The 18,226-nt window shown below is 35.5% G+C and overlaps 1 protein-coding gene across 1 annotated transcript in view; it reads left to right on the forward strand.

Moving 5' to 3' along the window:
* The first annotated feature begins 385 nt into the window (after window positions 1–385).
* Window positions 386–18,226, forward strand: part of pcnt (pericentrin) — an 84,606-nt gene continuing 66,765 nt past the window's right edge. The window contains exons 1-3 of the mRNA XM_052129734.1: window positions 386–546; window positions 5,474–5,647; window positions 10,965–11,153. Of these exons, the coding sequence (XP_051985694.1) occupies window positions 499–546; window positions 5,474–5,647; window positions 10,965–11,153 (411 nt within the window). The 5' untranslated portion in view covers window positions 386–498. The remainder of the gene's footprint in view (window positions 547–5,473; window positions 5,648–10,964; window positions 11,154–18,226) is intronic.

An 18,226-nucleotide genomic window follows, 5' to 3' on the forward strand; every position in this document is an offset into this window, starting at 1 on the left:
ATTACTGGTCTACTCTAATTTACCCGGGCTTTTACCCGCCTCTATCATTTGTCAATCACAACCATTCAAACATTCGGAAACACAACTGTCACAACAACTACAACAACCTCCGCTACATCTGCGCCATAATAGGGTCTAGAAGTTGTCAATCAAAGGGTCACGACTACATGCGCTTTATAATTGGTCAGTCAGGCCATTGCGTTCAAAAGAGGACGTTTTCAAAGAGCAGGTGAATTTCTGCAACTGGAAATGCCATTGGCTGGAAAGTTCACATGCTTTGTTTCTATACGTTCTCGCAGACTATCAATCGGACAAGGGCGGGGATAAACAGACTTCGCGGCCATGTTGAAATTTTCTATGACAGTTACTTAGGAAAATCTCCAAACTCACAAAACATTGCGAAATTTGTTTGGGAGTTTGTACATGAACACAGTTGCAGTCTACGTTTCGCCCACTCGAGAGGCTCCCTCATTCCCATGAATTTCCTTGATCCAGAAGATGGATCAGGATGAAAGGCAGAGAAAATTAGAGGCCGGACGAGCAAAGGTAGGCGCTAACATTAGCACAGTATCTTCACATAGGCTTGTGAATATGAACCGACTCGTATAGCGTTCTTAGAATATAATATATTTAAATATAAAAAATTTGTTTTTTTCTTCTTTTGGCTGTGGTTCCTGGCTTTCGTTTGAGAACCACTTCTGTTTCAGCAGCCAAAGACGACACAGTCACACACATCTATTGTTCCTGATGTACAATGTTTAATAAACTTGTTTTAATGCGTAAACTCGCATACATGACGAACTGTATGGAATGATATTCCGGACATTATTCAAAAGGAATTGCAAATTGTATTTGCAATTGCGTTTTCAATTTGTGGACGCATAAAATGTGACATAATCCAAACGCAATTGCAAATCGCGCATTACGGTTTGCATTTTCGTTTAAGCGAACGCACAGTGACTGCCAGATTTCAAATGGAAAAGAAAAGTCCGTTTGCAACTGTGTTTCCCATATCTTACGAGTTTTGGCCCTGTCATATTTAAATAGCAATTTCAATTACCACGTCTGCTTTTTCACTTTCTCAGCGTCGCGTATGTAGCCAGCCAAAACTCAAATGGCTATTTTTATTTTTTTATTTTTTATTTTTTATTGCAATATTAACAAACAGAACAAGACGACACATACAAGAAATATAAACAATCTTTCAAAACAAAAGAGAAATTATGGTTCAGAATACATTAAGAGAGGAAATGTGAAAGAAATTTTAATATATTCAACAATAGTCTAAAAAGAAAAGAGAGTAAGAGAAGAAAGAATAAAAAAAAAGAAGAGGGCACAAAAGAAAAAAAACATTAAGAGAGAATATTAAACATGGCACTAATTCTGGATGTTTTCATTGCTTTCTTGTTAACAGAAGTTGAAATTGTATTTAAATACATCTTCAATTCTTCTTTGAAAAAGCTAAAGTGGGGTTTACTTTTTATATATTTACATTTATGGATATGAAACTTTTCCAATATATAAAAGAAGGTTTATACAAAAACATGCATTAATTAGATTGTTGTCTTTAACATAAAATCCAAAAAGAATGTGTCTATATGATAAAGAAAAGTTACATAAAACCTTTTGGACAATCAGAGCATCAATATTGTTCCAGAAAGACCGAGTAAAAAGACATTCCCAAAACAAATGATCAACAGTTTCAGAGGAGGCTTCACAAAAAGAGCAGGAAGTATCAATATCATTTCTAAATTTCTTTAAAAAGTATTTAACTGGATAAAATCTATGAATAATTTTATAGGATATTTCTTTAACTTTATTAGTTAGAAAGAATTTCTGAGGAAGTGACCAAACATATGACCATTTAATATCATCAAAAAGGTTATTCCAATAAGAAATGGAGGAAGGAATTGAAGTAACAGGGTCCAAAAATAATGACCTAATTTTATAATTGGATTTATGTATTGAAAAACAAATAGAACCAACCACAGTAGATTCAGGGCTAGGGGAGAAACAGAAGTCACTGTAGCACTATTATTGTTTCTAAACAGCATACAGATTTCCAAAGAGATGGTCTTGAAAACTATATTAAATTCTTTACTAGATACTGGGAATTGGTATCCTGAAACAAAATCGGAATAATTAAATAAATTGCCTTCACTATCAAATAGCTGGTTTACTAATATCACCCCATTATTGAACCAGTTTTCAAGAAATAAAGATTTCCTCTTATGAAGAATATTACAGTTGTTCCAAATTAAAAAATTGTGTGGCGAGAAATTATGCTTGTAAATAAGTTTCCAAGCCATAAGCATCTGCTGATGATAATTGGAAAGTTTGACAGGAAGTTTACTAATTGAATAATTGCACATTAAAAGAAAATGTATACCTCCTAATTGAGAAAAAATATATCTTGGGATTATACTCCAAATAGAAGATTGATTGTGAAGGAAACGTTTAAGCCAATTAATTTTTAAGGTATTGTTAAGAGAATCAAAATCAATGAAATTTAAGCCACCTTTATTATAAGAATTCAAAATAACTGATTTTCTAATACTCAAATGGAATACTAATTCCCTTAGTATTTCCATTTCCGATTCCTTACACAGAAACCTGTCAATCAGGGTCAAGGGTGGGATTATGCTATGGGGCGTGTTTGCCTTGGGAAGTGACGTCACTCACAGTCGACGGTCAAGAGGTGATGCCCTGAACAGACGCCGGTTTATCAAATCAAATCAAATCACTTTATTGTCACACTACCATGTACACAAGTGCAACAGTAGGTGAAATTCTTGTGTGCAGTTCCGAGCAACATAGCAGTCATGACAGTGACGAGACATATACCAATTACAGTAAACAACATACTTACACAACACAATTTACAAATCAAATGTACACATACTTACACAACACAATAATTATATACAATGTACAGTAAACAATACACATAATATACAATACAATAAGTAGGAGTATATGAAATATATATATATATATATATGAAGTAGTATATTGAGGAGAATATGTTGACAGTCCAGTGTGAGATTATAGATGAATAAAGTGCAGTGCTAATTATTGATCCTGATAGACTGTGAGTGATGTCACTTCCCAAGACAAACACGCCCCATAGCATAATCCCACCCTTGACCCTGATTGACAGGTTTCCGTGTAAGGCATCGGAAATGGAAATACTAAGGGAATTGGTATTCCATTTGAGTTTTGGCTGGCTACATACGCGACGCTGAGAAAGTGAAAAAGCAGACGTGGTAATTGAAATTGCTATTTAAATATGACAGGGCCAAAATTCGTAAGATATGGGAAACACAGTTGCAAACGGACTTTGCTTTTCCATTTGAAATCTGGCAGTCACTGTGCGTTCGCTTAAACGAAAATGCAAACCGTAATGCGCGATTTGCAATTGATTTTTCAATTTATTTATATATACATGTATGTAAATATACCCAAATGTCTCATAATACATTATCAGATAGATATTGGAAATATTAGACTAAATGTAAACATTCTGTGTGCCAAGTTGATTTGCAGTAGTTTTCGTTCAAAAGATTGATATTCACTTACTGAAAAACAACATTTGTTCAACTATTCTATACAAAATGTTTTCCTTGACTTTCTTGGGGTTTTATGTTCAGACCAAATCTTGGTATGTAAAACTTATTGGTCTTGCAGTGAAATGCGTTCTTTTTATTTTAACAAAAAGTGTTCGGTTTCTTTTTCCTTTTTTTCTTTTTTTTTTGCTGCAAATTAAGTTATATTTATTGTTGAGAATGAAGGAATCTACGACAGCTCTGTCTTTGGGCAGGATCACTTCAGTTCAAAGGTATCTGCTGTTTAAATCGATCTTGAGAGTTTACGGGAGCTGCACTCTCTCCACATTGAGAGAAATGGAAATTGGGTGACTTCACTTTTATGTTTTGAAGTTTCTAAAGTTGCTTGGAAATAATGTGCAATACTGTATTTACTATTCATTATTATTATTTTTTCTATATTATTATTGTTCAGTAATGTTTTATTCAGGCTGTTATTCACGTAGCGACCTGTAGGAGGCACCACACGATTAATCTGTCAACACTGACTGAACATAACTTTTTTTTTCGGTTTCATTTAGTAATTTCAGTCCAAAAGCATTCTTTTAAAACACATTTTTAAAATCCATACATTTTAAAAAACATTAGTTTATGCGATGTGTATGGATAATCATTGTAATCTGGCAGATTCACTTGTCTTAATGTTTACCCTGCTTTTAGAAGGCAGTTGGTTGTCATGGCTTTTGTTCATAACTGGTCACCAATCAACTATCCACCCATAGTACAACTTTGCCAGTTAATTTAAATTACAGATATTCTTTTAAAAATTCTAAAACCTGAGGAAATGTAAGAAGAAATGCAAACAAATATGTGTACCATTTGAAATTATTTTTTACATCCTGGTGGATGTAACGGAGACAGTGTCTTGGATATTGCATCTAAGCCACTATTTCAGGCAGTGTTTATGGCTTGTGCCCCCCAGGCTCTCTTCATATCACCATCTAATGTGATGTGACAGTCAGTGGGCGATACACAAACAAACTCCCTGCTTTTTAAAGCAGGGCAAATGTAATCCTACTGAACTGTAATTTCAGGTGTTGTTGTACTCTGAACTGGGTCAGAGGACTAGTCCAGAGGGCCGCTCCAGTTATATTAAAGCAGGCACGTTTATGTGAATGGTTTGTGTGAATTTGCTCCTCCTCTTCCTCCACCTCCTCTTCATTTTCCATTCTCCTTTGTTTCTGATTGGGTTATTCAAAGAGTATCTTTGCACTTTGCGGTCCTAGTTTTCTTAGTTGTTGACCTGCCCTGGAATCATATGATGTTCTGTTTGGCTTGTGGATTGTTGTCACGTCATTGTGAATTTAACAGCTGCATTGGTTATGCTGATGTTTATTCATGGAAGCACCATTGTCATATTTTGTACAGCAGAGCTTATTTGAGCTTGCTTTAATCTGAACTAAGCTTCTTAAGGCAGTTGTGAGAAACGTTTTTGCAGAATTGTGCGTGTTTTGGGTGTCATCACGTTTCCATGTTTAAGGATAAGGAGTTCTCCAAAGAAGGATGAGTAGAGTATGATTTGCAGAAGATCAAGTGCTGTTTCGTCTGCTCTGAGAAACATCATCTGTTTGGCTTTTTAACCTGATTTTCTTGCTTCAGTCTTTGTGGACCAACAAGTCTCTTCAGATGATTTTGTATTTTGTTACCTTATTCTCTCTTGGGGTTCTGTCCATTGGACATTGTTTTGATTAGTTTAGTTTGCAAGGCTATTAGTCAGCCTAAGCAGGAAATGCTTGGTTCTTTTGAGGCATCCATTTTATCTTTTGACATGACATGTCTTTAAAGCCCTACAGCATGCTGATTCTATGTTCTTGCTACCTCATCCTGACATATGTATCCCTCTACCTGTCCCTCAACCTGTGGCGCAGCTTGCTCACTTTAGACAGCGCCGGACGAAAAGTGAACGTTCGAGCACGCAGAAAAAGACGGCGAAGAGGAAGGGCCAGACTGTCCAGACAAATGACCGATCAGCGCAAGAGCACCTCCTAGAGGAACCACAAACAAGCCAAAATCATGGAGAGCTTAACAAGGGACACTCAGAGGTTTGATTTTTTTATTTTATTTTTTTTACAATAGTTGTATAGTAATAGTAATTGAGATTTTCACATGCACAATGCTTTGAGAACTTACAGGATTGGGACAAAACGGCAGTTTGGCTACAAGAAAGCCACATGTTAGTGAGGCTAATTGGAAAAACCTAAATTTGCTAAAGAGCATAAATATTGGACTGGAGCAATGGAGAAAGGTAATGTGGTCTGAGTCCAGATTTATGCTATACCAAAGCAATGGGCACGCACATCAGGGTAAGAAGGGAAGCACATGAATCGATACAATGCACCTTTGTTTTAATACTCATGTCAGTCATGTCCATACGCATTTCCATCAGGCGATGAAGCAACCTTATTACGTTCATTTTACTGAGCACTAAATATGCTTTTCATGTGGGACACTGATGTGTGGGACACTATCCATGCGGCCTGCATACACGTCAACCGGGCCTCTGAGAAATGTGATCTCCATTGACAGGATCCATGCAAGCGCATCAACCTGGCACTCCTCAAAATGTGAGCTCTCCTGATAAACGCAGAGCAGCTCACATTCACGATTAATTCAGACTTCCATTGATATCATTGCGCATGCAACTCATTAAAATTTTACATGATAATTTTCTATTTTAAAGTACTGTGGAGAAGTTCAACCATGTGAAACATCTTGACAACACTGACATTTTGAACAGCACCAATGAGGGAAAGAGAAACACCTGCTCAGCTCCAGCATCAGTTATAAGACTTTAAAAACATTTTACTACAACTACACATTTACACTCATACCTTTATCATAACATTTATCCCTGTTTACTGTAACATAATTTTTCATTACAACTGTGGAAGTTGTAGCCAAGAAAACCACCGATAGTTAGAAACTATGGGTATGTAAGTATTTTGAATTGGACTAAACTGAAAAATTTGCTGTCATCAAATGAGTGATCACTTGTGTGTGATTTTTATTTTTTAAAACATTTATCTCTATAATTTTTTTCAACATCTGAAGTACCTTATTTTGTTGTGGATGTCCCAATACAGAAAGCTGAATAAAAAAATAAATATATATATATATATATATATATATATATATATATATATATATATATATATATATATATATATATATATTTTGCTGGCAAAAAATTATATTTTGAGGGCAAAAAAATCAGAGATTGACACAATTAGGTTGAAGTCAATAAAACATGTTTTAACCTCTCCACAGATTTAATATAAGCAAACTGTAGTTTTCGCAAGTTTATTTTTTCAACAATTGTTTACAGACAGATTGTTTCACTTTTAATTGCCTATATCGCAATTCCAGTGGGTCAGAAGTTTACATTATAACTGTGCTTTTATGCAGCCTGGAAAATTCCACAATTAGCCAGTTAGCTTCTGATATGAGGTGTACTGAATTGGAGGTTTACCTGTGGATGTATTTTAAGGCCTACCTTCAAACTCAGTGCCTCTTGGCTTGACATCATGGGAAAATTAATAGAAATCAGCCAAGAAAATTGTGGACCTCCACAAGTCTAGTTCATCTTTGGGAGCAATTTCCAAACACCTGAAGGTACAGCGTTCCTCTGTACAATCAATAGTATGAAAGTATAAACACCATGGGACCTCGCAGCCATCGTACCGCTCAGGAAGGAACAACAGCAAAGGACATTGTGAAGATGCTGGAGAAAACAGGTAGACAAGTATCTATATCCACAGTAAAACGAGTCCTATACATGAAAGGCTGCTCAGCAAGGAAGAAACCACTGCTCCAAAACCAGCATAAAAAAAGCCAGACTACAGTTTGCAAGTGCACATGGGGACAAATATCTTACTTTTTTGAGAAATATCCTCTGGTCAGATGAAACAAAAATGTAACTGTTTGGCCATAATTACCATCATTATGTTTGGAGGAAAAAGGGTGAGGCTTGCACGCTGAAGAACACTATACAAACCGTTAAGCATGGGTGTGGCAGCATCATGTTGTGGGGGTGCCTTGCTGCAAGATCGACTGGTTCACTTCCCCAAATAGTTGGCATCATATAGGAAAATGATGTGCATATATTGAAGCAAAATCTAAAGACATCAGCCAGGAAGTTAAAGCTTGGTCATAAATGGGTCTTCCAGATAGACAATGACCCCAAGCATACCTCCAAATATGTGACAAAATGGCTTAAGGACAAGAAAGTTAAGGTATTGGAGTGGCCATCACAAAGCCCTGACCTCAGTCTGATAGAAAACTTTTGGACAGAAATGAAAAAGCTTGTGTGAGCAAGGAGGACAAAAAACCTGACTCTGTTTCACCAGTTCTGTCTGGAGGAATGGGCCAAAATTCCAGCAACTTATTGTGAGAAGCTTGTGGATGGCTTCCCAAAACGTTTGACCCAAGTTAAACAATTTAAAGACAAATGCTACCAAATACTAACAAAGTGTATGTATGTTGTGACCCACTGGGAATGTGATGAAAGAAATAAAAGCTGAAATAAATCATTCTTTCTACAATTATTCTGACATTTCACATTCTTAAAATAAAGTAGTAATCTTAACTGACCTAAGACAAGGGAATGTTATCTTTGATTAAATGTCTGGAATTGTGAATAACTGAGTTTATATGTATTTGACTAAGGTGTATGTAAACTTCTGACTTCAACTGTAATTGTGTAAAATAGGCAAATAATATTGTAATATCGATCGCAGGCTCCTGAAACGAATCGTATCTCGGCAGACTGTGAAGTATCAGCAAATATCGGATCGCATGCCAAGAGAATTGATTCAGGATTGTATCGTGATGAAACTTCCATCACTTACATTGTAAGTGCCTCATGTAACCATGATTTTTTTCTTTTTTAAAGAGGACAGATGAGTTGACTTTTTTTTTTTTTTTTTGTAATCAACATTATGCCACAAATTGAGCTTATGTACAAATTAGCTTAACTTGTATTGAATGCAGAATATTTTTAATAAAGATATTTAATATATAATAATCCAAATAATTAGAAATATAATATGTAGTGCCTGTAATAAAAAAAATAATAATTCTAAACTATTTTGCTTTGTGGCAGAAGAGTTAAGCATTGATAGACCATGGTTCTCAACCTTTTTTTGATGAATCCTCCCCCCACTTAATTCCCTTTTGCTCCTCCTCCTCTTTGAAGGCAAACAAAACCAGTTATATTTTCTTACATGCACAAATCCTTAAGAAAAATATGTATTTTTTTTTTTTTTTGTATTTTGCATTTGCCCTTATGAAAATTGAAATGTATTTATTTGTTTTTAGTTTAAACAGTGGTATTTGTAACAAGACCATAATAAGCACATGGAAGCATGGATCTTCACTACCATGCTTAGATGTAACATGATTTCTATAAAACAAATTGTAATTTTAAACAGTAGGCCTACTCTAAATACAGAAAAAAAACATGTAAAAACAATAAATACAAAATGTAAACATAAGTTGTAACAAAAAAAAAAACATATTCCCTCACTCCCCTAATGTAGCCTATGACAAATTTAATAGAGCTGAAGTAGTGATATGATAATATGCGTTGTACTGTACAGTGTTACTATAGTAAATTCAAGGGTGGTCATGTAGAATTCTGTGCCGAATTCAAATGGTTTCTGCATCTCGTGCCGTGCTTCTCACTGCTTCTCGCAGCACTGCAATGATCAGAGGTAGTTGACGACCGATATATATATATAATCACACCATTTAATATAGTAAATAACATAAACATAAAATTGCTAAAAAATAATAAACTCCTATTTAGCACTATATTTACAAAATTTTACACAACTTTTAAAAAGACATTTACTTATAGCACACGTGAAGCGCTTTTACCTTGAAGTTGCATCAGAAGACTGTTTAGTAGAGACGGGCCACTTCTATTCAAATTCATGGGATAAATTAGAATGCCCAACTGCAGCCAACGGTCAATGGATGTAGATAGGATAGGAGTCCCGCCTTACAGGTAAAAGAGCCAATCACTTTTTAGATACAGACATCGCCTGTCAATCAACTCTAGAACGCACATGCGCATTAGCTATAAAGTCTAGGAAAATTTTGTTTTTTAGCATAATCTCAGATAAAGTAGCACCATTTATGTTACCAGTGTTGTCAGATTTTCTTGCCGATTTGAAATGTTCTTTTATCGTAATCTATACCAGCCGTTTTGGAGATTTTGGTCTTTCCCCATTAAAGTAGTTAGGAGCTGCACTGTCATGACTGGAAATAGCCTCCAGAGAGCATTCCAAACATGGCTGACAGTGGATTGACTTGCTAATAAGATTTAGGTTGCACTTATGTGCTCCTGCTGATCCAGCGAGCAGCAAGCTCCTGACAGTTTGAACTGCCTGGATCGCCTGCTCTGATTGTGATCACTGACCATAATGATTTGTGAGTCAGAGGAACTTTTGATCCCGATCCTGAAGTTTTGATTTTCGTGAGGTTCGTGAATTACATCTGTTTAAACAAGATATCTGCATATTTGCAAACGTGCATAATAAAAGTTTTGATATTTGCCTTTTATCAATAGACAAGACCGTTAGACAAGACCGTTAAAAGTGACAGGGTACTGCTGAGGAGACACCGATGAAATACCTGCTTTAGTATCGACCCCATTGAGAACCCCTGGATTAGACAATACAAAAAGAGGCTTTAGAAGTCAATATATTGTTATTGTTCCCATATCATTGAACAAGCCTAAAGTAAAAAATACAATAATAATTTTGCAATTGTTCTTACAGGACACTCTTGTCTCTGTCTGCGCTGTTTTTAATTGTCGGGTTATGTACATGTGCATCAAACACTGAAGCATCACAATGGTTTTCACAGTCATAAAGTTTTTAGGATGCTGTGTGACATTATGTTGTGCTTCGTCCAGCTGTCAAGAACATGTCCTGTGCTTGTGAGATTTGTTGAGGTGCGCTGACTGCCCCCTGCTGACGTGGCTTGTGAAAACATGAAGTTACATGTACTTCAGGCTTTAATTGCTCTGATGGAAGAAAATCCCTTGGAATATACATATGGGTCAGGGGCATGATACATTTATTTATATATAATTAATTCCACTAAATTAACATGCTAAATCGACAGCTCTAGTTATGATCTAGTAAATCTGCTTTATTCATAATAAATACTTGTAGCATATATTATACATGCTTGCATGTAGCACATGCATTCTCTTTACAGTAAAATTCACATCGGTTGTGTGTTTCTTCTCCCACCCTTTTAAAATATAGGTCAGCTACAATAACATTGCTACAGGGAATGTAGTCATGGTAACAAACTGTGGAAAAAATTTATGTTTGTTTAAACCTTTAGGTGTCACTCAGACCTGACAGCACAGACAAGGGTGTTCCAGAGGTCCATCAAGGCAACAAGGAGGCAGAGGATTCCCAGGAACAGAGCTCCTCCTCTGGGTCTCTGACAGAGTCAGAGCTGGCTGATCAGGCAGAAGGCGAACTTGCAGAAATGACCATAGTTGCACACACTGGCAAAGAACAACTGAAGGTAAACCTTTAGACATTTAGCCATACAGTTCATTGAACACGTGTATCTTTTGTGACAACTTGCCCAAATAGGGGGCATGTTGGCACACTATATGGGGTTAGTTGTCACAATGGAACCTGCCAATAAACCAGTGGCATAGTTTTCCCATGTCTACCCACCACCACAAAAAAAAATCTACGAATCTATGGATGCATTTAAATATATGCCTGCATTAAACAGCCTATTATAGCCTTTTCATAAAAAATTCAAATATAAAACAACTGAGGCACAAAATTATTCATGAAACAAATGCAAAAGATAGCATACAACAGTAGCATAACATTGTTTTGGCTTACAAATATTTTAATTGATAAATTGTGGAAATGAAGGACATTTTAAACATGTTACAACCTGCCCCAATAAAAATGTGATCACATGAAAAAATAAAAAAATTATAATAATCTGGCTTCATAATATCATTTAACACTTTTTTTTTTTTTTCAATCGAACCACAGCTATAACAAAAATATGATAAACGTACTCAGGTGGGTAGAAGTCAAAAAATTATTCTAATCTTAGTGGTTTTGAACTTCAGTGTTTCCCCTAGGATTTTTTCCAGTTGCAGTACTGTTGTGCCGGACCTGTGTTCAAGCATGTTAGTCAAAGAATAGATTAAAACAGGGGCGTCAAACTCAATTTCAGCCTGGGACACATCAGGGTTTATTTGTGCCCTCAAAGGGCGCTTTGAAAATGTGGCACCAGCACCTGCTTTTGTAGCACACATGCAAATAATATTACATGTTATGTGCATTGAAATGCATATTTGACAGTACAGCATTGATTTTGAGATTTGGATGCAGATGGAAATTATATTAACAACAGCAACATCATATATATATATATATATATATATATATATATATATATATATATATATATATATTATACATACATACACACACACACATGTGTATATACGTTGTGCAAATACAAATCTGTTATATACAGTGCAAGTGAATGTAATGGCAGAAGAGGTAGGATGTGTTGGATAGGTATAAAAAGACTGAACTGTGAATTGCACATAATTATTGCTCAATGGGGCAGTTTTAACTGTTCATGAAATGAATAGCCTGAGGGGAAAAAAACTGTTCCTGTGCCTGACAGTTCTGGTGCTCCGAGCTCTGTAGCATCGGCCTCAAGGTAGTGGGCAGGGTGAGTGGGTCCAGAGGGATTTTTTCAGCCTTTTTCCTCAATCCAGAAGTGTAAAGTTCTTGAAGGGAGGTCAGGAGGCAACCAATAATCCTCTCAGAAATCCGAACTGTCCTTTTGTAGTCTTCTGATATCCGATTTCGTAGCTGCACCAAACCAGACAGTTACTGAAGTGCAGAGGACAGACTCGATGTCTGCCGAGTAGAAATGTATCCGCAACTACTGTGGCAGTTTGAACTTCCTCAGCTGGTGAAGTAAGTACAACCTCTGCTGGGCCTTTTTCACAGTGGAGTCAATGTGGGTCTCCTACTTCAGGTCCTGTGAGATGATAGTGCCTAGGAACCTGAATGACTCCTACTGCCACAGTGCTGTTTAGAACATGAAACGGGCAGAGTGTGTATACAGAGCGAAACAGGTGCATTAGCAAAGGTTATAACTGCACGTCTATTTGGTGCTCTCTTTTTTTTTTTTCTACGCCAAATTGTATGATCCAGATTCATCATTAAACTTAAGATGAACCGCATTGCAAATGCTTACCGAATCGTAACCGAGAACCATTAAATCCCTAGTAGATATGCATGTAGGTGAGTTTTATTTCAGATTTTTACTTCTTGAAATACTTTTTCTCAGTAGGCAAATCCCAGCTGTCAGAGGCTTGGTGACAATTATTAAATTTCAGCTTTTCTCAGATATTGTTGTAGTCAGCGCTGGACTGGGAAGAGAAATCGGCCTGGGATTTTACATGGCATCCGGCCCAACTGTGGAGCGGGGGGGGGTGTTGTTCGCTGTTCTTTTATGCATATCGCGGCTGCGTTTTGTGGTCTATTCTGCATAACGCAGCGGCTTGTGTTTCGCGGCTGAACCACTGGCCCACTCTGTTCACCCGATGGCCATTCCACCCCGGATCGGCCCAAAAGTGCGTCGGACCACCGGGAAAATGCCAAGGATTACCAGATTTCCAGTCCAGCCCTGGTTGCGGTGAACTGTTTACTCTAAATCTGAAGGAAGATTTCAGTGTGTTGTGCAGCAGCTTATTTTTCAGGCAAAGTTCTATTATCCTGAAATGGAGCAGAGAAACTGTGTCTCTCTACTGGGTTGCATCTGTCAGTTTGAATTGATTCATTTGTGGTCATAATTATGCACACATCTAGAAACCTGAGGCACTAGTCTGCTTTCTGGAGCATAATGTTTACCATAATTGGTTTACTTGAATTTTCACTGAAATGCATTTTAAAGTAGATTTCATGGATGAGGTTCTGAAACATATCCACATTCCATGTGACCAGAACACTCACGGATTTAAACATTATGGTTTCTTGCTCCAATCAGGATTTTACTTACTGTATGTTCTTGCTGAGGAAGCCCAGTTTTTAAAGTGCCAAAAAATGTGGTTGCTGTTATTCTGTAAAACACAATTTTCTCTCAGGAGTTAGTATAGAAAATATTGGTAACACTTTACAATAAGTTTCCATTCGTTAACTTTAGAAAATGCATTATGAATGAGCTTTATTGCCAAATATGCTTCCACATACAAGGAATTTGTCTTTGTGACAGAAGCTTCCAGTGCACAAACAAGACAGAGATGATGATGATAATAAAAAATTAGAATGAAAAGCGAATAGAAATATAAGTGTATATACAGAAACACAATAATATATATATATGTATATATATATATATATATATATATATATATATATATATATATATATATATATATATATATATATATATATATATATATATATATATGCATCATATCCTGCAACAACCTGCAAAGTTGGTGATCCACTGGCAGATAGACATGGGAACAGTGAGCTGGGTTAATTTATTCCACTAAACTAACTATGAACAATGTGTTTTATACTACATTGATTCATCTTTGTTAATGATAGTTAATAAAAATACATTTGTTCATGTTAGTTCATAGTGCATTCATATAGAGCTAAATTCATGGCTTAAGTCTTTGAAGCATAAAAGCATGGTGAATTGCTCTAATCGAAAAAATAAATAATTGAATTATCAGTACATGCTTTTAAAACATTTTTGATAGTTTGTTTTTCAAAATTGTTCAATAGTAGAAAATGGATAGGTATAACATTTGCACATGTGGGTGGGCATGAAACGCACCTTTCCATTGCTCGACTTTTATTGCAACTACATATTATCTCTCTCTCATCAAACAACCGGACTAAGGAATGCTTGTGACACAAGGGAAGGGCCTATAGACACACAGCCCTGTCTATAGAGAGGGCTTTATGCCAACATTCCTCTCCTTACACATGGGTTCTTTAACCTATGTGTGCCAGAGAAATATTAGTTGTCTGTTTTTAAAATAGCCTATTGATGTCCCCAGCATCTGCACCCAAAATTTCTTCGCCTACTTCTTGGACACACAACCTGTTTTGTTTAGCTGTCAGCTATCATAATCTCTATCAAAAGTGTGATGAATCTGTGCACAGCGCTATCCATTGGATCGCATAGAGCAGATGCATTTACTTTGTAGTGAAGCGCAGACCTGTGGAATGCATTGGCTTTTAAACATTTTTATAAAAAGGATAGGGTAGGGTGACAAGTCCTGAAGATCCGGAAACGTCTTTTCACTTATTTGTCCATGGCTGGGTTTCCCGGGGCACTAAATAGAACTTTAGTATCATTAAAATAGTACTTAATCTCTACAGCACGTTTCCCAAAAAACATCAAAGTAAAAACTTTGTAAATTAAAGAGGGCTTTGAACTGCTCTAAATTCATAAGTGCAAATTAAATGTATCTTTCTCGCATTTTCACAGTTTGTCAGAGAATAAGGAACGTTTTATAACATGTATAAAATATATGTATAAAATATATTTGGATAATTGGAAAGCTATATCCAGAATCAAAGGCTTTGGGTGTGCCAAGGGACTGAACTGAAGTAAACATTTTTTATTTTACTTCAACAATTGCCGTTCACAAATGTACAATTATGTAGTGTTAAATATTTTTTTTATTTAGCATTATAATTCATTTATTAGCCTAAACAAATGAATGGCACTTTTATCAATGGATTTGGAAGGCTTATTATAAATATTATAAATATTTAAAAATATTAGGCTTATTATTTAGTCGTAAAATGTGATTTAAATTATTTTAGAATGTTACATAATTATTTTCCAAAATCCAGAAGACAAATGCACAGGTAAACAAAGGGACAATTTGCACTAATTGATAAAGTACTACACCAGGTTTTACATTCACAAAAACTTCATTTAGGAAAAGAAATAAGTGTGATGCATTTTATGAAATAGAAAAATGTTAATACCGGGTTTATTCAGTTTCCAGCAAAAGAAACAAACTTTTGGCAACATTAGAGACCTTTATTATGATTCACGTTGCTTGCGTTCACATGCATACATTTCTATCATTAATCGCTATAAAGTTGAGCATCAACCTGAAACCTCATCTTACCAAAATCATCATTATATAATTAAATCCTGTGATTGTTATTAACTTTCGGTGTCTCGACAAGGTTACTTATAATTTCCAAGCTTGTAAGGATTTCTGCATTACTGTCATGTTTAGGAGTCAAACTCCTGGACATATTGGCCAATGTTTCGGCCTTGGACTGGACAGCTCCCGTAATGAAGCATTTATGTTCTACTGAAAACTGAGCTTTGACTCTTACTAATGAAGAAAGGCAGATATGTCTTTGCTAAAAATTAATATACTGTTAGCCTAGTTAAGATTATTTGAATTTCTATAAAATTTATGTCTGTCAATTATATTTCTGATTTTATAAATCCTCGACTGTGTAGAAGAATTATTTACTTCAGCACTGGACGTTAATAGGCAGATATTGACGTAGTTCAGGAAAAGCAAATAAATAAATAAACAAGGCTCCGTTTTCACCATGGTACAATGTAAAAAAAAAAATGTTCCAGCAAATCATATTAATGGACAAATTGCATCTTGAATATTAATTTAATAAACTGTGGTCATGCTAATTTATTAAGCCTATGTCTACCTACACAGCAATCAGTGATTCAGGGCTGGTTCTTGTGGAGGCACCCCAAATGTTTTAAACATGTTTTTTATGTGGCATGACATACAACAAATGTATGGAATGGTAGTTCATTCAAATAATTGCTTAATCTGTTTAAAGCTTCTTTTTTTTTGTTGCAAACTTTGGCAAGTCAAGTAGTTTTTGACTATAGTTCTTCCACAGAGGTGCTCATTGTTGTAGCCTGGTAACTTCTAAACACCATTTTGTTATCTGATAAAGTGATGATAACCTGTGCACATCATTAGAGCTGCCAGCCAATCAGAATGGATTTTCTGACAGCTCTTGCAATTTATACTGCAATTTACATCATGCTTGCTGTGAGACTATAACCCTTAGCGTTGACCAAATTAAATTCTCCTTTAAACATTCTTGACTAAATTGTTTTGTTTTTTTACAAGTACAGAAACTAAAATATAGAGTGCTAAAGAATCAATCCCATATCCATATAACGTTTTGAAATAATTATGACATGCTTGCATTACTATTAATATTCATGTTCAGATCAATTCTAGCCATTTTTGAAACTCCAACACCAAAGAATAAGAATTTTCCTATTTTCTGCTTTGTAGTAAACACTACAAAAATAAATATTTTTACTATCATTCATTATACATTATATTCAATATAATGTTATTATATTGATTTATACATTATCTGTCAACTACTAATATTAATAGTCTATTAGAGGATCATATGACATTTCTACAAGAAACATTTAATTCAGTGTTACTGTGTCAAAGTTCAACAAATATTTAATCTTGTTCTCCTTAAGTCTCACATCTAGATAAAGGACTCGAATGCATGACTTGTTGGGCAAACAGAATAATATTTAGCATTTTATTTGATCGCCTCTCAATTTCTCGCTTCTCTTGTTTTTGTGTACATTTCTTTAAATGATGGATTGCGTCTCTTGAGCGGAGCTATGTGATACAGCGCAAAGGGAACATTACCTCCAGAAGACGAGTCTGAGATTTTGCAATAGCAAAGTAGACATCAGATGCATTTTGCAAATTGTTTTGTTGTCAATATGCTACATTTGTGGATTTTCCACAAACACATCATAAGCCTAGACTGAGAGCATCTTAATAGACAAGGGCTGGGTTTCCCGATAGCGTTGCAACTTAATCTTTAATGATCATCTTAACTAATCGTTATTTTACAATAGAGTAATGCCTGTTATCCAAACCAGCATATAGATCGCTCGTTATAAAGTAGAACTTAAGTGCTTTGTTACGGGAGCTGTCCAGTCCAAAGGTACTGATCACTTTGGCCAGTATGTCAAGGAGTTTGTCTTCTCAACATGAAAGTAATGTGGAAATACTGACAAACATGCATTTGTTTGTAACCTTGTTTAGGTGCCAAAATGTATTACCTAACTATTACAGAATTGAATTAAAGAAATTAGGCATCATTATGCATCATGCAATTTGTCACTGCCTTGTAAAAAGACTATAGGTGAGCCATTTTGAACCAGCCGAGGGAGGAAGGGAGGAGGAAGGAAGGAAGGAAGGAAGGAAGAATCACTCATTGCACACACTCGCTCTAATCTCCTCTGTTAACCATATTTTAATTATTTATTAAGGCATATTTATTTAATTTTTAAACTGCATGGTCAATTAAATCTTCATGTCTTAAATCTGTTTAATAAGAACATGTCTTTCTATTGCCATTACAATTATGCCTATCTATGAAGGATAATATAATGACGTACTATTTTACTTCTCATGTAAATTTAGACTTATCACGTTGCATGCACTGACTACGGAGACTGCCTATTTATTTTTTATTTTTTTAATAAATACTTTTTGTCCTCTGAAATGGCTTACAATGGCTTTCCAATTATCA

Source organism: Xyrauchen texanus, chromosome 7 (assembly GCF_025860055.1).
Source record: "Xyrauchen texanus isolate HMW12.3.18 chromosome 7, RBS_HiC_50CHRs, whole genome shotgun sequence".
Taxonomy (NCBI): domain Eukaryota; kingdom Metazoa; phylum Chordata; class Actinopteri; order Cypriniformes; family Catostomidae; genus Xyrauchen; species Xyrauchen texanus.